At 44.9% G+C, this 21,840-nt stretch overlaps 1 protein-coding gene across 3 annotated transcripts in view; it reads right to left on the bottom strand.

Annotated features, from left to right (window-relative positions):
• The window catches only part of PAMR1 (peptidase domain containing associated with muscle regeneration 1), a 65,172-nt gene extending 48,809 nt beyond the window's left edge, over positions 1-16,363 (bottom strand). For 2 of the 3 annotated variants that reach the window (XM_086613515.1, XM_086613514.1), the window contains exons 1-2: positions 3,178-3,346; positions 2,289-2,417 (exon numbers count right to left, since the gene is read on the bottom strand). In XM_086613515.1, the coding sequence (XP_086469641.1) occupies positions 2,289-2,417; positions 3,178-3,307 (259 nt within the window). In that variant the 5' untranslated portion in view covers positions 3,308-3,346. Of the gene's footprint in view, positions 1-2,288; positions 2,418-3,177; positions 3,355-16,132; positions 16,233-16,336 lie in introns of those variants that run through there. The other variant, XM_086613513.1, reaches the window with a different exon arrangement.
• Between the last annotated feature and the right edge of the window lie 5,477 nt (positions 16,364-21,840).

Here is a 21,840-nt window from a genome sequence, read left to right on the forward strand (position 1 = left end):
TGGAGAAGAGGAGGCTCCGGGGTGACCTTATAGCGGTCTTCCAGTACCTCAAGGGGGCCTACAGGAAAGATGGGGAGAGGCTGTTCAGGAGGGCCAGTTATGATAGGACAAGGGGTAACGGTTTTAAAATAGAGGGAGGTAGGTTCAGGTTGGATATTAGGAAAAAATTTTTTACCATGAGAGTGGTAGAACACTGGAACAGGTTGCCCAGAGAGGTGGTGGATGCTCCATCCCTGGAGACGTTCAAGGCCAGGTTGGACAAGGCCCTGAGCAACCTGATCTAGTTGGAGATATCCCTGTTCCTTGCAGGGGGGTTGGACTAGATGACCTTTGAAGGTCCCTTCCAGCCCTAACCATTCTATGATTCTATGATTCTATCTGTCCATCCTACCCTGCCTCTGAAGTAACCCAAAACCACACAAGAGAAACCACAGCTTTAGTGTCACACTGCTTCCCTTAAAAGAGCAAGTAGTAGGAAAAACACTGTAAGACAAAGCTCTGCAAAATTCCAGTATTGCAAAAATGTCCAAACAGAGTGCAGTGTGAGGATGTATTTGGTTTAAAACACAAGTAGGCAGAGCAGGCTGAAATATACTATAGGTAAACAATCTACTCAGGTAGAGGGAGGAAGGATTAGATGAGCTAATGATTCTTGCCTCTGCTTTTATAAAAAGTGCCAGGGGAGATCTAGCATCGACCCAGAGCAAATGCGACTTTAAAGTGCTATCAGAAATCACACTGTAAACTGCCAGGGACTCAGTTTATCAACTTCCAAAGCACTAAGGTTGAGTAAGCCCTGTTGCTGAAACGTTGATTCCCCATATTCTGCTATTCGAAGTAATGATTTTGTTTGCTTTCACCTCTTGAATGGTCACAGTCTGTGTTGGGAAAGCAGGTTCAATTGTTCCTTTAAAATCATAGAATCATAGAATGGTTTGGGTTGGAAGAGACCTTAAAGATCATCTAGTTCCAGCCCCCCTGCCATGGGATGGGACACCTTCCGCTAGATGAGGTTGCTCAAAGCCTCATGCAACCCAGCCTTGAACACTTCCAGGGACGGAGCATCCACAATTTCTCTGAGCAACCTGTTCCAGTGCCTTACCACCCTCATAGTGAAGAATTCCTTCCTTAGATCTAATTGAAATCTACCTTCTTTCAGTTTAAAGTCATTACCCCTTGTCCTATCACTACACGCCCTTGTAAAAAGTCCCTCTCCAGCTTTCCTGTAGGCCCCCTTTAGGTACTGGAAGGCTGCCCTAATATCTTCCCAGAGCCTTCTCTTCTCTAGGCTGAACAACCCCAACACTCTCAGCCTGTCTTCATAGACGAGATGCTCCAGTCCTTTGATCGTCTTTGTGGCCCTCCTCTGGACTTGCTTCAGCAGCTCCATGTCCTTCTTGTGTTTAGGGTCCCAGAGCAAAATGGCTAAGAGGAGACAAGACTAAGGTATGTAGAATAATGGACAGAACAGAGAATGAAAAAGAGAGTCTGCTTTCATCCGTTTCAGTGAAATGTGAACGAAGAGACAGTCAATAAAAATGGGGAGAGGTTGGTGAAAGACTATACCTTCACCGGTAGGAAATTGGTAAAGGAAATATTAATCTTAAACTCTATCGAATTAGCTTATGGAACTCATTCTTGAAAGATAGCATTGGGACCAACAGCTTAGCAAAATCCAAGATGCAGGAGCTTTTGTACAGTTAGGAACAAAATCTTCACATATCACTACCAGAGTCTGAAACACTCTTGATCCATCATGGTGCTGTTAGCAGCTGAAAGACACTGTTTTCCAGAGCTGCCTTGGAGTGCATTGCAGCTGCGTGAAGGAGGGAGGGAGCCCTGGCACTTCCTTCGGGCTGGTTCTGCAGCCCAGAGTTGAAAGAGGACGGAGGAGAAGCTCTTTGATATCGCTGTTGCTCTTGTTTATGCTTTGCTGAAGGCCTCTGGGGAATCAGTTATGCTGAAGCATGTCCAAGAAATGAAGAGAACAGAAGATTTCCAGAGTCACAGTAGTTAAAGTTTTAAAATAAACCAAAACAAACCAGAAGTTTAGTAGGGTTGTAACTTCCCATGACGTGGGGCTCAGGCCAATCCCTAGCAGATGAGCACTGGGAGAGAAGTTTTCCCAACTGCAGGTCTACTTACTACCTGGTTGTGTCTGCTGTCTCCTGTCAGTGCCCTTTGCAAGACTTACCACTCAGAACAGCTGGAAAGGCACAGCATGGCTCTGGCTCTGTCCCACCACTCCCTATCCTTGACATGCCTCCCAGACTGTGTAGGACACTTACTCATGCAGTCCCCTCCGTACCAGCCAGCTCTGCACTCTGCACAGTAGATCCCCTTGATGTAGAAGTCGTCGAGTGTCCCTCCCCAGGAGCCATTGCGGCAGGACTTGCAGTTCTCGAAAATGGTGCATCCTGAAAGGAGAGCCACTGCATTAGAGCAAAGCCAAGGTGGGTTGTCCTGCAGGGGAAGAAGCAGCCTCACTCTCTTTTCTGCAAAAAATGCCCATGACGTTAGTGACTGCTGCAGTGCTGACAGCTTCCCTGCTGTGAACCGTACCCAGCCTCCACTCCCAAACCCTCGGCGGCTCAGACTCTGAGATTTGGAACCAAACTCCCAATCTGACTTGCACAAACCTCTAAATCTCATTACTCTGGCTGTAAATGCTTCTCTCAGGAGTCTGAATGTGGATGCTGGTGCTGCTCGGGCCCATCCCAAGTGATTCTGATGTCTTCTAACCTGGTCCTGTCTCCTCCTGCTCTCACCTTTCACTTTGCCCTTTCCTCGTTGCTAGCTGGACTTCCACATTGTCTCTCCATTCATGCTTTGAGGATGCAGATCATCCCAGAGCACCTACAAAACACTCCTGGCATGAAGCCAGCTGCAGCATCACCCTTTGGCAGTGCCTGAGCCTGCCCAAGATGCCCTCAGGACAACACTGCTAGTAGAAAGTAGTTTTTTTCTGCCAGCAATGCTACCTGCTGCGGGGACACTTTGCCAAGTGTCTTGCTGCTGTCAGCAGAGTGGCAGAGGGAGCTCCTGAGGAGATGCAGGGCAATCCTATGCCTCAGTGGGATGTGCCTGCTCTTGCCACTCCCCTGCCCAGCAGCTACTATTACATGCTGATGCCTTGGCCAAAGATCCATTGTGAACGTAGTGTGGCCCTAGACATACCTGGGTGGATTAAGCAGGAGTCACACTCGTTCTCCTCGTTCCTGCAGCAGGGAATGGTGTAACCCACTCTTTCTTTCCGTCCTGGGCAGATGCACTCAATTTGGTCGTATTCACAGCACTCCCGACACATGATGTTCCACTCGGCACCCGGGCAGTTTTCATTGATCACTGTGTACTCTGCAAGCGGGGAACAGAGAGGGACATGCACAGAAATAATCCATTATCTGCCAAGGATTGGCAGGATCTGTTACTGAGCGGTTTGTCAGATCATGTATGGCATAAGGCCGGGCAAGGTCTTTAGCCCAGGAGATCCCAAACTATGTGGTAACACGGGGCTGAAATGTCAGCTTATTTTGGGTGTCTCAAGAACACACGGGCAGTTTTGCAGTGCCAGTCAGAGGAGGCAAACGGATCAGAAGGAAGTCTTTTCTCTGCAAGGCCTTCTTACTTCTGTGGTGAGAAAAACAGCTTTAAAAAACTACAGAGGATGATGTCACATGAGAAACTATTCTTCAGATTGCAGGACTGATTTACAGCCGCCTGATTAGTATAGATTATTTAAACTATAATGTCATGTTTTAGTCGTATTTCTGTTTCTGAATTTGCTGCTCTTGAAGCCTAGGATGTCCACTAGGAAAGGCCAATTTTGAGACTGGATTTTAGCTGGTTTCACTCCCTAATTTCACTCAGAAGCACACGGTGTTGCATATTGCTTCACTACCAAAGGAAACAAGATTTTTCATTATTTTTACAGGTTCATTTTGTCTTGCATTTGTAATATGGTGACAGTATCAATATCTTTTTATTATTTAGGATAACCTCATATAATGGTATTTAAGCTATACTGGAAGTGCCCTTTTAGGAAATGACGTCAGACAGTGGCTCCGAACTGCCACAGTAAGTGCAGATCCCATCTTTCTCCTCCAGTGTGCTGTCTGAATTCTACAAAGTGAAATCTAATGAGTACACGGTGCTGTCAGCATGTGTCCTAACCAGCTGACAGACCTGATGACTGCTTTCATGGGGTTTGATGGTAAAAAAAGAGAGAGCAGACTAGAAAGAAGAGACATGAAAGAAACATGATGAGACTATGTCTTTCTTCTTCCCTCTCTCCTCCCCTTTTTTCTTTTTTGTTTTTATAATGGTTAGATAACATCCTTTTTCCTTTTGTTTTAAACTCTGAGTAACAGGGCTGCCTTGTCATTGCAACAAGCCATACATCTCTAAGATGCAGCAGTCCCGTCTGTGGCTGTTCCTGGCTCCCTTCTCACCCTGCTGTATTTTGTTTGTGCCTCATAACCTAATTAGCGTATCTGCTGGAGCTCCTTACCACTGAACCTTGCTGCTATGTCTCACTTGATTCTCCGTGGCCTCATAAAGCCTGGTTCTTGGAAGCTTAACTTTTCCTCTGATGATATTTATTGGGTCCATAAAAAATGGACCACCAAACTGTTTCTTCATTTTTTTCCCTTTGGCTGGGAAATGAAATTCAGTCCTTTGTGCTCTTCTGAATTGAGCCTTTTGCTTGTGCGTGGTGTACTGACCAGGGAGAGTCCACCGCTGCTCTGAGTTTGGAAACCAGGCTGTCATTTCTACTGAAACCTTTCTATTCCCCTCCCACACCCCCATAATCATTCCAAAAAGAAAAAGCAAGCTTCTTCTGTCATTCAATAAGGCTCTGTAATTTCTTATTCCAATTGCAAATTCTTGCATCAAAATAACCTTAGTGTTTAGCAGTTATGTAGCCTTTTGCCTGTAGATCTCGACATGCTCTACAAAGTCCTTTGTAGAGTCATGGGAAACTGAAGCACAAGGGAGGTGAAGTGACTTTGCTTAAGGTCCCAGAGAAAAACAATAGCAAACCCAGAAGTTAAACTCGTGCCTTCTAATTCCCAGAAGAGCAGTCAATCAACTTGGCCAAGTTGGGTCTTCGTAACCTATGGCTATGATTCTCTTTTAACGACGCCATTTATCTATGATCTGTATCTGATTCAGATTCCAGATCAAACTGATTACGTATGTCTAATTATCTTGTTAGAACTGACATTCAGTTTGATACATCTCACCATACATGACTGAAAATAGCTGTTTCTGTGGTGTATGGGAGTGGGGGGCATCACTCCTTGTTGAAGGAGAACTCCCCAAAGTTTGAGTAATAAATATCTACCAACACTCAGGAGCTTTTGCAAAGCTTCCTTCAAATTCTCATGTTTCCCAACTGAAGCTACAAATCTAATTTCTCTCAGGACAGCTAAGCTTATTAATACAATGGCTATATCCATTCAGGTTGTAGCTGTAAATTGCCCAAGAGAAATTGCTGTCTGTAAAATGATCCAAATGTTCACAGGCAAAGTTGCACTGGGGTGACTAAGGCATGTCTCCATCCTTGCAGGAATTCAAAACCTAGCGACATAAGGCTGTGAGCAACACGACATAACTTCCATGATAGCATTTCTCTGAGAGAGACTGGCCCAGATGATCTCCAGAGGTCCCTAAACTACTCTATGCTTCCATAAAATATTACACATGCATTTGTATGTGTGTAGAGAGAGCGTGTGTGTGCATATGCATATTTATTTTTATATGTAGAGTTTGTGTACACAGCAGAGCCAAAAAGCAGATGCCACACTTATTCTTGGTGAATCAAATGGGTGTATTTGTAGTGTAAGTTGAATTTAAGGTAATATTTAGTGTTAAGACGGGAGCAGCAGATCTTGGCCCTTAAAGAATTGTAAAAATAAATTTGCTGCCACCTAGAAATGCTCTTTGCTTGCTTCTTGCCCTTGTCTCAATTGATACAATGAAAATAGGTTGTCTTTTGATTTACTGACAATTTAGTTCCCTTTCAGGTTCTCAGGTACTGCAGTCTGGGCAACGTATATAGCCTTGACAAGAAAATTTGTGAATTTGAGATTTTTTTTTCAGTGATCCACTCTAGGATTTTCTTCACAGAATTAATGAAATCTGAAGTTTTGTCAAAGCTATTCTTCAAAGAAAGTTGTATGAAGACTTTATGCACGTCTTTAATAATGGTGGGATCCCTTTTGGTTTGCATAAGTGTCTCCAGGCTACCAAAAAAAAGGCAAAGAAAACCTTTCCCTCAGAAATTTAAGAGGAAGATGCACAGAGCCACTACCATGTGTAATGAATGTTTGTTTGTGTTGCTGAGCTCAGCCTGGGCTCCAGGGAGGAAAAGGCATAACCCTGCTCCCTCCTTGTGTGTTTGGGGAATGGTAACCACTGGTGGCTCCCCACACCCACATTATTGGCCAGTATTACCCCAAAACAGAAGAGAATGAGGCAGAGAAGTGCAGGGGGAGATGTATTGACTGAGTAAAATACATAGTAAAATAGTGAGTAAAATAGTAAAATACTGAGTAAAATACTCAGCTGTGGCAGAGTTAATTCTGGGGTGCTTTTTGAGCCTGACTTTGATAATCCTCCAAAGCAGGCAGTCCAGCTTAGGCTGCACCTCCCAGTGTCAAACACAGTCCAGAAAGCAGCTTGACCTGATTTTGAGAGAAGCAGGAAGAAGCTGCTTGACAACCCATGCAAAATATTTAGCTGAAAAGAACAAACAAGTCTCTGGACAGGCAAATAAACAGTGGATTAATTTATGGGATTTTAATGATGGAAGAAAAGCCCGTTAAATGCAGGCATAAACAGCACACATGGAAGCAGCTAAAGACCATGGAAACCATGCAAGAAATGGCCGTGTTGGGAAGGCCCCAAACCTCTGGGGAAGGTGCCGCAAGGAAGATGTGCTCAGCTTGGGAGCCTGGCAGAGTACAACACAACGTTTCACCCAATGCTTTGAGTTCAGCCTGAGGGACAAGTCAGTTGGGAGACAAGCACTGAGGCATACTCAGGGTGGCTGGTAATTCTCATGCATTTCCAGGTTCGGATGCCAACATGTTCATGCTTTTCAATGACATCTACACCTAGCAAGACCACCTAGTCACTATAGCACATTTCAGATCCTAAAGGCTGTCAGCAATGGATTTTGTAAGATGGCAGTAGGAGGGGATGTTCCCAGTTATTGTCCTCCCTGTTAGCAACATCTGTCTGAGGACCAAGTTACAGTGATGGCAATTCATCACACTGATGTTGCCACCTCCCCTGTTCCCTGGTGCTGAGCCAGGGCTTTGGAGGAGCCAAAGGCTCCTTACTTCTGGGAGCCTTCCCCACTAACAGATGGGCCCTGAGCTTCCTCTGTGAAAACCTGCTTGCAGGTGATGAGCCACAGCAAGGAGAAGATGCAGCAGGACTGTATGGAGGGATGGGCTGGCTCATCCTGCTCTGGCCTCCACTGAGCCAGCACTGGGAGCTAAGCTGCTGAAAACCAGACAAAGAGCATCTACAGAGGAGCTTGCACTGAATGAAATGCACAGCCAGTTTGCTGAGTAGTTTAATGCTTACTGACTTCCCCTGTCAGTGACAGGACCTCAGTTTCTCCACAGAGAAACCTCAAGACTGCAAAGGCAAAACTTTCAGCATTTGCTCTTGATTTTGACTCGGCTCAGTGCTTGCCGTTTTAAAAGTGGTGTCTGCCTGCGTGCCTTGTACCATGAACCCACAGGACCCAGTGAAGGGAAGGAATGGAAGTAGGTTACTCCTGGTGCTGCAATAGTTTGAAGGGTAAATAGTTTTAATCTGCTGGACTATCAAGCTTCTAGTGTCACTCACTTCCTTTATGAAGCTGCAGCAAATCCAGCTCTGATTTGACTTGCCATGCTCACTCACATCCTTTACTTTCCTTGTCCCAGAATTCCCTTTTTTCCTTCTTATTTTTGCTTCACCTTTTCAAAACGTGCCGACTTCCTTGGCCAAGATGTGCTTGGGCAGCCTGGTGTGCAGCAGAGGAGCTTGAACAGTTAGCGATGTAGTCATCATCTCCCTGACACAAGTGTGTTTGTTTTTCCTATCACCCTCATGATCTGGGCACACATATAACTCAGCCATCTCTGTCCTCAATAAACCTCAAATACCGAACTGTTCCGAACTGCAGGACTTCGGAAAATGAGGTGATAAAAACCACACAAGAAATTCTTTTATTAGTACTTGGGAAGGGTTGTAATGGAGGTTTGTCAGAAATACTGTTTAAAAATGCAACCTTCCAAAAGGGTAGTTTTTACTACACCATTCTGAAAAGCCAGAAGTCTCCTTGGAAAGTAAATGAAGGCTCCATTAGCACCCACTTTGAAGACTGGAGATATGTTACTTATTCTTATGCCAGTGAGTTCAAAGAGGATGCCCTAGTAATAAAAAATAGCTGCAAGGATAAGACCACGTTAAAGCACTAGTGCTATTCAATGCAAAGTCTGCTGGAAAGGATAGTGATGAATACTGTGAGATATACAATGAGCCCAGTCAAATCTCTCATTAAGGGAAAAGCAGACACCTGTCAGGGATGGAAAAAAATCTGATCATCAAAGCAAGCTATGCCTTAGAGCTCAGAGACAAAGGAAGATCTGTCAAAAGCCAAGCTGAATTTGACCTTGCAAAGGAAATTAAAATAATAGCAAAAGGTTCTTCAGCCATATAAAGAAAAAAACAAACAAGGAAAGAGGAAGAGAAACTCCTGTGGGATTGGGGTGCAGATGAAATGTAAGGCCATGGTGGTGAATGCAGTGAGTTATTAGCTTTCATCTTCAGGGAGGTTGTTTATGAGGAACCTGTGATCAAGGGTTTGCAGGTGTGGAAGTGAATGAAGGGTGATCCACATATTAGTGAGCTTCTAACCAACTGCAGTTTGCACCTTGGAATATTCAAGTAAACCAGCTTCAGTTTTGGGTTATCTTACTAGGTGAGGCTTAAAGCTTTGGTGATTTGGGAACAGATTCACAAGCACATTGCTGCCTCAGGGTCAGGCAGCTCATCATGGTAAAACTTCGGCTTCACCACACTTGTCTTTTGCCATAGTGAATTTGTCAGTCATAGATACCTTGCTAGATAGAAAAGGAGATTTCTCTTCCAGAGGTCTGAAAGCTGGGAAAATTATATGGTTAAGAACTAAGGTTAATTGAAGCAAGCCCAGTTACACCAACTAACTCTTGTGTCTTCCACTATGGCACTAATCATTCTTACCCAGCTGGACTGAGTTGAGATAATGAACTACTAATTAACCACTCAACTCAAGGTACCTATCCTGCCCGCAAGAGGCAGGCCATTTCCTCCTGGCTGCGGAAGATGCAACAGCGTCCCTGGTGCCGCAGCCCAGGCTGGTGAGCAACAACTGGTGACCCCGACGTGATGCATCGATGAGACCCTGGGAAGCCCCGATTCCCTCGCCGAGCTGAGAGCCCTGGCTGCAAAGGAGCCCGAGCCAAAAGAGCTGGAGCCAGCGCCGGAGCTGGGAGCTCAAGTGAGAGTCCTTCGGAGAAGAAGGTAAAGCCGCAAGCCCTGACGTGGTATTCGCGGGAGGGAAGCGTGCTGGAGTTGGATGAATGGGCTGGGTCTCTGCTCACCCATAAAGCCTTTGTGAAAACAAAAAACGGTAAAACAAAAAGGGGGAATTATGGCACTAATCATTCTTATCCAGCTGGACTGAGTTGAGATAATGAACTACTAATTAACCACTCAACTCAAGGTACCTATCCTGCCCACAAGAGGCAGGCCATTTCCTCCTGGCTGCGGAAGATGCAACAGCGTCCCTGGTGCCGCAGCCCAGGCTGGTGAGCAACATTCCACTTCTTTGGAAGAATTACTTTTTTAGGAGGCAGTCACTTTAAGCTGATATAAGCCCATGCTGCTGCTGAGATGGGACACTTTTCTCCCTTCTCTCCCTGAATTCCCATTCCCACTCCCTATCTTCGTGCTGGCATTAGCTGATATGTGGAATCAGCTAATTTTCTGCAATCCAGCAGAAAACCAGTTTCCTATCTCCATCCATCCTTAGGGGGAAAAAAAAGTTTATAACCTAAATGTGTTCTACAGTCCACCAAAAGAGATAGCACCTTAGGACCCTGATGGATATACGTATTTATCAGAACTCCTGAAAGATGGAAGAAAGTGCTTTACAAGGACATCCATATCTTGATAGGAACTGATGGAATTTCCCATCCTACAAGTCCATCCTGTTGTCCTGCAAAGATGAGTTCTCCTTCAATGTCTCAGTTTATCCATCAGCACACTGGTAAAACACTACTTAGGCTCACAGAAGTATTATTCCAAATTTCTTTGAAAAGTGCCATACAAATTAACAGCGCGTTGTAAACAAGAGCAGATATGAACAGATACGTCTCTAAAATTGGAGTCCATAGAGGATGACTTTTTCAAGTGATTATTTAACCAGTTCATGTTCCACACATGAGAACATGTCTCTTTTTATTGGATTGCATTTTGATTTTTCAGCATGATGCCCAAAAACAATTACTGCCTTCTGCAGAAGAAATGAGCATTTGAGTTTGAAGGAGCAATTTCTTAAGGATTTTATTAGGGAATGTTTGGCCATGTAGTAATTCTGAAATGAAGCTTTCTCATTTAAAGAAAAAATAGCTCCAACGGAGGTGAAACCTAGTAACAGCTAACATTTTCTTTAGGTCTGTCTCATTTTTATTTACTGCTTTATCCTGCTCCTTTCTTACTCGGCTCTACTGTCATTGCACAGACGTGGAAGCTGGGTCCCACTCCATAGGTATCATGTGTGGACGTTAAGATTAACAAGAAGAAGAGCTCTAAGCACACAGGAGATGTAGAATTTGTCAGCTGGAAATAAGAAACATTGCATGAAACTATGGCTCCACTGCGATGAATAGTAAAACTCTCCATTTGATTTCAGTAAGGCCAAGAGGAACAGACCTTGGAAGGGAAGAGAGGTGTTCCCTTTAAGAGACTTCTACTAGATCTCTTGGAAAATGGTATACCCTAAACCATTAATAATGAAGGAGAGTGCAGGTCTTTATTCTTAACCTCTTTTTGCCTCAGATAACTTGTTGTATAGATGATGCCTGTTTTCCTAATAGATGTGTTAAGAGGATGAAAGGAATAATGCTATCTCTAAAAACACTTGTTTCTCTTTAGAAATTATGTACCTGTTATTCTTTTTAGCAGCTGAGCTAATTAAAGGAGCTAAAATACATCCCCATTTTAGTTTTACTCAGTGTGCTACCTTTATGGGTCACAGACCTTTGCTGAATGATAAGACTGCTTCTCCTACAGATTCAGTTAGCATCTTTTCCTGGCCATTAGTGTGTACTTTCCCACAATGCTGAGTGGGAGGGGAAAGAAAGGATTTCTATATAAAAAAAAATCAAAGCCAGTGGGTAAACACTGGGATATCTATTATTCTAAGCTGAATCTGTCCTCTTAATAAATGTGCATTAACCGATTGGCTTTTTAAAGTCCCAAATGCAGGACTGTGTCAAAAGCAGACTAAACTGCTACAGAAAAAACTATTCTGTTTAAGAAACACAGCGAAAACGTCTCTAGTGTAAGTACAACTGTGTTCTGCTGGATGAGACCACTGTTGTCTTAAGTTCTAGCTTTTAAACTGTCAGATCATGTTTCACATATCAAAAAAAGGCTAATGCACATTCTCCTTTGATTCAGGAATTAGGGTCAGCCAAATGTTTTCAGATAGGAGGGTCTCTATTCCAGGTTTCCAGTTGTCATATAGTGTTTAGTAGCTATAAATTCAGAAATAAATAGTCCTGATGTTGTTTCTGATAGGCTGTAGGTTTGCTTCATCATGCTCCTACAGTAATGCCTTTTTTACATTTGTAAACTTCTTAACTAGGCTATGACAAACAAATCATAAAATCTCAACACTTCTGCTCCAAGGAGAGAATTTTTAGTTCAATATAAAAATTGTTTTTGACATCTCCATCGGGTCCTTAACAGGATTTTCCATGTGACTTTTAAAACTTGTATCTCTCTCCACACTGCTTTGTTTTACTTTGTCCATAATAAACAAGTATCTCAGTGTAACTAAAAGGAAAGCCAAATAAAAATTGTGCTTCCTATTTGTGGGGTCTAGACTTTTGTAGATTTCATAGATTTCTAGGTTGGAAAAGACCTTAGAGATCATCCAGTCCAACTGTCCCTAATCCCCCATTAAACCATATCCCTAACTGGTTCATCCACCCTTTTCTTAAACACATCCAGGGATGGGGACTCAACCACCTCCCTGGGCAGCCTATTCCAGTGGCTGACAACCCTTTCAGAGAAGAAATACTTTCTAACATCCAACCTGAATCTCCCCTGACTAAGCTTATACCCATTTCCTCTTGTTCTATCACCCATCACTAATGTAAAGAGCCCTTCCCCCACCTCCCCACCATCCCTTCTCAAGTATTTGTAGGCTGTAATCAGGTCTCCCCTCAGCCTCCTCTTCTCCAGGCTAAACAGTCCCAACTCCCTCAGCCACTCCCCATAGGTTTTATTTTCCAGCCCCTCGACCAGTTTAGTCGCCCTTCTCTGGACCTGCTCCAGGACTTTGCCTATCTAAGCACTATAATGGTGGGTTAATGCGAAAACAGCATTAACACAAATAGCTCTAGGATTTTCTGTTTCCAGTCTTAGCTGAAAACAGGACTGTCAGTTCAGTCTTTCTACATGTTAAAGCCTCAGTCATCCCACTGCCCCTCAGCCAGTGTTGCCTCAGTTGTGATGCCTAACTGATTGTGTCATTCCCATGTTTTCCTCTTTCAATGAACCTGCATGTCCTGCAGCCCCTTCTCTTGCCTGCTCTACCCACTGCTGCAGGGAGGACTGACAGGTAGCTCTAGGGTAGGATGCTCATTCCTATTGGAAAGTTCCTGTTCCCTTTCTTCCTACCTTTCTGCAGCCCTTGTTCCCTGGTGGTAAGCTGTAATATGCAAAATAGAGGCATACTGCACACCTCCCGAATTGAAAGTGCTCCTTTCCCCATTTTCTGGTACTGAACCCTTATATCCCCTCCTTTCCCTTTAGGGACGGGCCAGTTGGGGGACGGGCCAGTTGGGCCACGGGCCCAGAGAGCTGAGTCAAGTGTTCATGCCTCCACCACATTTCAGATCCAGTTCCAGTTTAAACCTCATTCTCTGCTGCAAGCATCTTCCCCTTGCCCTGAAAACACCACACAGCTTCCTTTTGCTGTATCTTTTTGACATAGTTGGATTTAAATTACAGGCCGTCCATGCCACTAGCCAGGATGTTTTTAGCATCTAAAGCAACCTGAAGAAGTCTGCCCTAAACCTCCTCCTCCTTTGGTTTCTTCTCTGTAATTATGAGCCGGCATTTGTGATCTTATTATTGGCACTGTGGCCTCGTGTCTTCATCCGAGAAGGGCGGTGACAGGATAAAATAGCCCTGGTAAGGCTAAAACTCAAGAGGTTGTCACATTACCCTTCAGGCCTTGATTTATTTCTAGGATGGAGGAGCTTATTCTGGCTGGAAAAATTATGCTAGTGTGATGAGGAAGAGATTGTGTTTTCTCCATACAGCAAGACAAGGAACAGGAACAGGTAATGAATGTGTCACTCTTGAGTTAGTGACAGCATTGATGATATTAGAGAGCCAGCCTTTGCTAATGGTGTCTGGGGGGGTAAAGATGGACTTCTGCAGTAGGCGATAATATTTAGGAATATGTGGAGAAGAAGTTTCAGATGCCCTCAGGCTGCCAGCCCTCTGCCCCTGCTGGTAGCTTGCCCCCCTGCCCCATGGCCTCCCTCCCCATTTCCCCTGCACCACATCCTTGGTCCTGCAGGAGGGAGAGGAGCATCCACATTCCCAAGGGAGCTTGTGGTGCCAGCAGCACCAGCACAGCCCTGCGGTGGTGAGGGCTCCCTCTGGGCCAATGGAGAGCCAAATCCTGGGCACCAGCAGGCTTGCAGGGACTGCTGGGAGCCCCTTGGGGTGGCCTCGGGGTTGAGAGTGAGTAACCCCAGCTTTTCTCCAAAATAAAAAGCGAGTCTCTCTCCCTTTGGCCATGCTAGGAACCTAAACATGTGAACTGGAGTAACCCATTTGCTAAGATTGAATGCATCTGGAAGCGTCTGAGTGCATCTGGCCTCCACTTCCGTAGACAGAGGCTGGAGGGGGAAGGCAAGAGAGGTTGGGAAGGGTTTAGATAGGCAGAAACACACACAAACACACATATACTTTTAAGGAAATGTGAGTCACTTGCACTTTGAGTTTATTCCAAAAATCAATTCCCAGACCTCCCCAACTCCTGCCCCCAACTCTTGAGGCAGGCCCTGTGCAACTGGGTGTAATAAATATGGATAAAAATTGGATACATCTGTGGGGAGGAGGCAAAATGCTATTTTCCAACCTGCCCTGACATGCTAAGGCCACTGCACTTTTGAATCACTCCCCTTTCCCTGACTGCCCTTCCTGCCCACTGCTGGAGGGGAGCTCCTGGCCTCCTCCTCATGCTGCCAGCTGTGTGCTGGGCAAGCCTGCATGCTGCCCACTCCACCAGCAGCAGGGCAGGGGAGACATGGCAAGGAAGGAGAGGGAGCAAGGACAGCTCTCCTGGTGTCAGGGGAAACTGGCATCCTCCCTCCCAAGCTTGCAGCCCCATAGCCCTCACGTCCTGTTGCCCATTGCTGTCTTTCCTCCCGCCTCCCATCATCACTGCTGCCAAGGCAGGCCCCAGCAGTCCAGCACCTGCCTGCTCTGCAGACCAGCTTCTCACCATGAGAGACACCCCTGCAGCAGGAGAGATTTGTAGCCCATCTAGCTGCTTGACAACTGCAGCCCATGCCTAGGGCTGCTCAGCCACTGGCAGGGCTACTGCTGTGTCACTCCAGCATGTGCCATGGAGCCATCTCACCTGGCCAGTGTGCAAGGTGGCACATGGTTGAGGGACAGGCCACCACAGGGACAAGTCGATGCATGTGGGACAGAGGTGTGGAAAAGCTCTCTGTGCTTGTGCCCCAGGGGGAAACTTTGGCAGGAGGTTGGTGTCCCAGGACTGCTGCGGGTGATGGTGGACACTGCAGCAGGCAGACATCCCTGGTCACCACCTGTCACCGGCACCCTGGGCCCCAAGGGACCATCAGGGAAGGACATTGCAGAGGCAGACCCTCTGCTGTGGTCCCTGGCAAGGTCGGGCACTGAAGCGCTGTCCTTGACACCGATTATTTACAGCCATCACAGTCAGGGTCACTGCGTACCTGACAGCTCCCCAGGAAGAGGCTCTTACTTTGCCAGGATCACCGCAATCTGTGGCAGCTTGAAGGGTGGGTGGTTTGAGGGCACCTCACCTCCCAGTCCTTAGGGCTGCAGCTCCTGAGAAAGCAGCCTGCAATGCTGACACTAGCTGCTGCAAGGAGCTCCAGCCACTTCCAGGTGTAAACAGCCCATGTTCGTGGTCATAACAACAGCAAATTTGCACTCAACAGTAAATGCTTTTTCTTAACCTTATCAAGAAGAAACCATACATGCTGGTTCAGCAGAAACTGGAGTATAAAAAAGATCATTCTGCTTTAACGAGGCTTCCCCTTCGAAAGAATAATACTGGCAGAACTAAAGCCCAGATCGGAAACAATGTGTGGCTTTTGTTTTCTTTTTTCCTTCACTTTTTCCCTCCCTTGCCTTCATTCTTGGTGTTGGGGCTGGAGAGGAAAGTCTCTGTCTTGCCAAACTAAACAAATTACGCTTTATAACTCAGAGACTTGAATACCTCTTTTTATCATCATTTCCTTAGCACTGAGGGTTGAGAAAATAAAGCAGTAGTAAGCAAAGTGGTTGCATACCCTTTTCTTGATGGCCATTGGCAAACAAATCCAGCCAGTTGTTTCTCTTTAAGTTTGCCTGGAAATCATCCCTGGGCAAACCTCCCCCTGCACACACACTCCATGCTAGCAAGAAATAAATAAATAAAGCAGAGCCCCTTCTTTCTATTATTACCATCCCTGCAGATCTCTCTGCTTCCCATGACAGCACATGAGACCAAACCCCTCTGACTACCCTGAAGGAAAGGGACTCATTCGGCCGTGCCGGGAACGCACACGCTCACTTACGGTACCTCTTGGCAAGCAGGAGATGTGCAGGAGCTGGAGGAGAGTGAGTCCTACATGTGTCCAGGGAGCTCGCTCCATACTGCCCAGGCCAGTGCAGTGGTGTGACTGCTCAGGAAGGGAAAGCAGGCAAACAGCTTTTACTGGGACCTCACCAGCTCCAGACTGCAAGGGATCTCGGATTTCAGACCTCCGCTCGCTCCCATCCTCACTAGAGGGGAACTACCTTCAAGAGACTTCTCAGGCGTCCAGAAGCACGACGTCACCCCAAACCTCTCCAACTGCTGCCTTAACCCTTTCTGGACTCTGGCAGCCGATCCCTTTTGTGATGGGTTTACTGCCTCAGCGCTCAGCTCTGAGATAGCGATTTTCATCCCAGAAAGAAAGATTTGTAAAGGGGGAAGAAACAGAAATGCGAGTATCTATTTATATGAGTCACGCCAGATGCTGGGAGTGAGCTGAAGTTAACGGATGTCTCCAGAAGGAGGCACTTCATACATGCCCCCTTTGGGCTTGCAGAGGTCCATGTGTCCCAGGGGTGCTGCCCCTAACAGCAGGGCTGGGCATGGGGTCAGTGCAGGGAGGGATTCCTGGCCCATGCTCCCATGACTGGGCAGCGTGGCCAAGTGACATGTTCCACTTTACGATGTGCTTAAAATAGCCATACGTTTTTATGGTGGGTCAGATGAATGAATGAGGCTCAGTAAAAGTTCACTCCACAGTGGATGAAAACCACAAAACACAAAAGGAATCACTTGGCATACATGCGCTCGAGCTAGTCAAAACCTTTTTACAGAGTCCATTTCTGCCAGAAAATGCAATTTTGGCAAAATTGAAATGTTTTGTCAGAACATGTTGATATTGAGGAAATGTTCAATTGAAACAAAGGAGACCATTTAATTGAGATTTTATCTTTGTGTTATATTTTGTTTTGCCTTTTCTATGAGCACGTGTTACTGATTTTGTCTGGTCTTCAGGCCATATTTCATAGCAGCACACTTTATTTTTTCTATTTTTTTTTCTTTCACAATTTTTCAATACTATCCAAAGGAAATATTTCATAGTTCTAAATCAGACTTTCTCAATTCCATTTCTAAAGCAAGTTTTCAAAATTTGCTTATATTGTGAGGGGGAAAAATTGAAATATTGACATTTGTTTTGAAGTAGAAACTCAAGTACCTCAAAAAGCTCTAACAAATACCTGCAGCTGTTCGTAAGCTCTTAGACATGTTGAGCAACCTCAAAAATTTCACAACAATAGCAAATGGAATCCTTGAGTTCTCTACTGCAGTGGAAAATCCATTGCATCTTTAGGCGGTCTTTCACAGGGTGGATTACTTTATCCAGACATCTCTCTAGGTTAAGCTTGTCTGTCTACAAACCTATTGATTAGTGTTTGTGCACCTTCTATATAGAACAATACAAAAGTATTCATGATCGTTTATTTTCTCGAAGTCTCTTAACACTGATCCAAACTCACCATTGACAATACTAATACAAGAAGACCTGAGATAGATGCCAAGATTTTAACCATTATGGCACATAGTGCTACTCAGAACATGTCAACATCACATGGTATTTGAAGGACATTTTGCACTTAGCTGCTGTTCGACTTTCTGCATGGCTCCCAACAGTGGAACTGACACTAACTGCAAATACAGTAACGATCAGTCAATAAACATAGTTCTCACTTCTCAAACACCATCTTTTTAACTCTTTCAGTACAATCTGTAGATCCTAATTGTGGCAGGGTAACTTTGGCTAAGGGCCAGATTCCCACCCAGCCACTCACTCACCCCTCCTTCTCAGCACAATAGAGGGTGAATAAAGACAGGGAAGCTGGTTACCAGTTACTGTCACAGGCAAAACAGACTTGACTCAATTTATTGCCAATTAAAGTAAGTTTGAGTAGCGAAAACAAAAAAAGAAAAGCAACACATTGTCCCTTACCCGTTTCCCAGGCTAAAACTTCACACCTTCACTCCCTATGACTCTACCTCCCTTCCCAGCAGTGTCAGGGGACAGGGAATTGGGGCTGTGGTCAGTCCATTGCAGCTCCTCTTTGCCGCTCCTTCCTCCTCACACTTTTACTCTGCTCCAGTATGGGCTGTCTGCAGGCTGCAGTCCTTCAGGAAATGTCCATCTGCTCTGGCGTGGGGTCCTCCAAAGGCTGTGGTGTGGATATCTGCTCTGGTGTGGGGTCTCTGTGGGAATCCCTTATCTCCTTGGAGCACCTCCTCCTCCTCTTCCTTCTCTGACGTTGATGTTTTCAGGACTGTTACTTGCTTTTTTTCTCTCTTTCTCTGTCCGTCCAGTGTTTTTTGCCCTTTCTTAAACACGCTTTCTCCAAGGCGCCACCAGCCTAGCTGAGGGGCTTGGCTGTGCCCTGTGGTGGGGCCATTGGAACTGGCCGTGTGGGGCATGGGGCAGCCCTGATCCCTCCTCAGAAGCCTCTGCGGCCTCTGCTGCCAGAACGTCACCAGGGACACCATACAGTAATTGAGTTTCCACACCTCCCTATATTTCATAGTAGCTCCTGTTCTCCACCTCTGACATCACAAGCAAAATGTTCACGGCTTTTGTAAAAGGTGAAGAAACCAAGGCTCTCGAGTGGAACCAAGGCTCTCTGGGCACAGGTATCATTGCAACAACAGTCCATAGCACAGGTATCATTGCAACAACAGTCCATAGCAATCTGACACCAGATGTCCTAACAAGTGGACTAAAGCTTTTCCACCAATCCTAGCATATGAGTCATCCTTGCTGAGCCAGCCCGGGTGCTCAGGGTGCTCAGCAGCTCAGGAGGAGGCTGCCAAAGCTCTCCAAGCCCCACTGGACCCTATTATGGTTCAGCTGCCACATTACCCCAGAGCCCTTGATGGGTGTCTTATGCCTCAGAGCCCTGAAACCCTGCTCTGGTGGCTCCTTGCTCCTTTCTGATCGCTCACACATATTGTCAAAACTCTTTCCTAATTTGCTGATTAAATTTGGGTTCCTCTAACAAGCCATTGCTGGTCAGTGGCAGGAGGAAAAAAACTGAGGAAAAAAACTGAAGCCCCTCAAACCAAATGAAAACAGTGAAAACAGGGAGCCCTAACCTCTTCACAGAGAAACGCAAAACTATTTTAATAATGTCTGTGAAACCATGATTAGTTTATTTCCTCAATCTTATTTCTAGTAAACAAATTATTTAACCTAGGAAGTCCTTTAGGACTGAAAGTTGACTTACAGCTATCTGAGGCTTAGATATCTCTGCGGAGGAGTCTCATGAGGACATAAGCCAAAATCTGACTTAGGTGTGTGAAGTGAAGGGAAATCCCAGAGAACCGAAGGAGTCTGGACACAAGGAAACAGTGTTAAGGCCAGACATGGAGAGGACCTAATGCTTAGGTTTCTCACAAAGGCCAGAACCGTAGGGGCAAACACACCCACAACGGCCACAACTATTTGTTTATTTGAACTGGTTTCTGTGGCTTCAACACGGTAGAAAAGGAATAGCTGAAGTTGTGTCTTTGTCCTGTGCAAGGAGCAGCTGTGGAAGGACACCTTCTGTTTTAGGGTGGAAAAGTGGCCTTTCCATTTTATGGAGGAGTAGGCTGAAGGGCAAAACTGGTAGATCTATGACATCTTTTTATTTTTCTTGTCTCTGAGAGATGGTAATTAGGTCACCAGGAAATATAATTGCGCTCCACGTTACTCTACCGCACTTAACTTAGTTTGGCACCTTGCAAAATCAGTTTAGTTGGTGGATCCACTGCCTCCTTAGAGAATGGCTCAGCACCCAAAGAAGTGAATTCAGCCACGATCCCACAGATTTGCACATGGCCTATTTGCATGGGTTGTCTGGTGAGATGTAGCTTTAGCCCCAGGAATGACTCTGGGCAACTCATACAGTGCTCCTGAATGCACTTCTTGTATTCCTATTAAGAGGCAAGGACCAAACCAGGCAGATTGCACCGGCCAAATATTTCAGGCTGTATCTAATCCTCCACGAAAGAAAGCTAAAAGCTCTTAACCATGTGTCTGGCTGCTGAAGAATCTCACTGTAGCATTTGGCTGCAAGGTTTGTGTCTGCTCTATTGTTGAACATACTTAAGCACAGGTTTGAAAATCGCATTCCACTGAAGCTGAATTGTAAAACAGAGTGCTGCAAAAATTGATAAAGTTATCATATTTTAATAGTCTTTTTAAAGTATCTAGCAACTTAGAGTAAAATAAGTATCCATTTCAACCTAAAGTAAAATAAGCCCTTTGGTAATGAATAATTCATGGCTGAGTGAATAATTAATGTGTAATTAATACCACTAACTCGTATTTCTAATAATCTGCCATCAAATCTGAGACCTGAAAACACTGTGTGGTCCAGTCTGGAAGAGCAGAAAGAACGTCACCATTTTATACTGGGGAAAAACTGAGATGCAGGGAGGTGAGCTGAGCTTCATATCCCGAAGCAGTGGTGGGTCAAGAAGGGAAGACAGTAACTTCACCCCCCATTCCATACCTGAAGCTCTAGACGGTCCTGCTTGAGAGGACTCAGAGAAGAATAACTAGAGGTGAATGTATAGTTCTGAATAAAATCAAATTGGACTTGAAATAAAATCACTGTTTTGGAGCCAGAAGGACTTTTTTTCAGTCTTTGAAATTTTAATGAACTTTTTATTTTCCCCATTTTCACAAACTACTGAAATCTGTGGTTTCTGTTACTGAAACATTACCAGAAAACTTTCTTCTTTTATGACTTCTGCTCAGATGATCCCATCCCAAATGGCCCTGATCATCTTCCAAAGCTCCAGAAGTTCTGCTGGAAGGAAATCTGTGATTTTCAATGTTATTCATTTATGCTACTACAAATTGGATGACTTCACAGGACATCCTTCTTACAAACCCATTCCTTTCTTTTCTCACAGGCAAGATCCCCACTTGAAACTCGTAGAGTCTTCTGCCAAAGAAAGAGTTTGAATCATCTGAGCTCAGATATGCTCCCAGCATGGAGCTAGGTCTTGAACTTTAGTGACTGCCCATTAATGCCCATCCCACTCAAACAAATCTGAAGAAACCATGTGAAAGATATTTTAAAGGAAAATGGACCCATTGAGAGGCTAGAAAGGGCTTGTATCTCAAAGGGAAAATTAAGTTCAAATGAAACTCAGACCTGGAGCTTTAAGAGTAGCAGCAAGAGCAGCTAATGAAAGAGTAGCATTAATGTTTTATTCCTCCTCTCAAAGCATTATTGTCAAATAAGGGGTCCTTTTAGAGGACATTACAAAGTGTTTGCCTTTAAAACACAGCTGTTACAAGAAATCCTCAACCTTACTGTAACATCTGAGGACCATTTTTTAAATTTCTAGGAGTATTAAGAGTATACTTTGCCCTTTGGGTTTCAAGTTCTGCCAAATGTGTGCAATGCCATGTCCAGCATTTATGAACCACAGTAGGATTGCAGCAGCCTACCTACACAGGCATCTACAGGCAAGGGCACAAACTATTCTCAGCTCTGTGTGGGATGTTAATCCTCAGTGACTGAGGCATCACAATCCAGGAAAGCTAGGTGAATGAGAATGGGAGAAGCCAAAAGAGCTAGGAGCTGTAGTGCTAGCACACATTAAGTCCCTGACCTAATGGGACTTGTAATGACAATGGTAATACTTGTATTTGTAAAAAAGATTTTGTGAGGAAAATCGAGGTAGTTTAAAGTTTATAATTCCAAATACATTTC

The sequence above is a fragment of the Tauraco erythrolophus genome, chromosome 6 (genome assembly GCF_009769465.1).
Source record: "Tauraco erythrolophus isolate bTauEry1 chromosome 6, bTauEry1.pri, whole genome shotgun sequence".
NCBI classification, from domain to species: Eukaryota; Metazoa; Chordata; class Aves; order Musophagiformes; family Musophagidae; genus Tauraco; species Tauraco erythrolophus.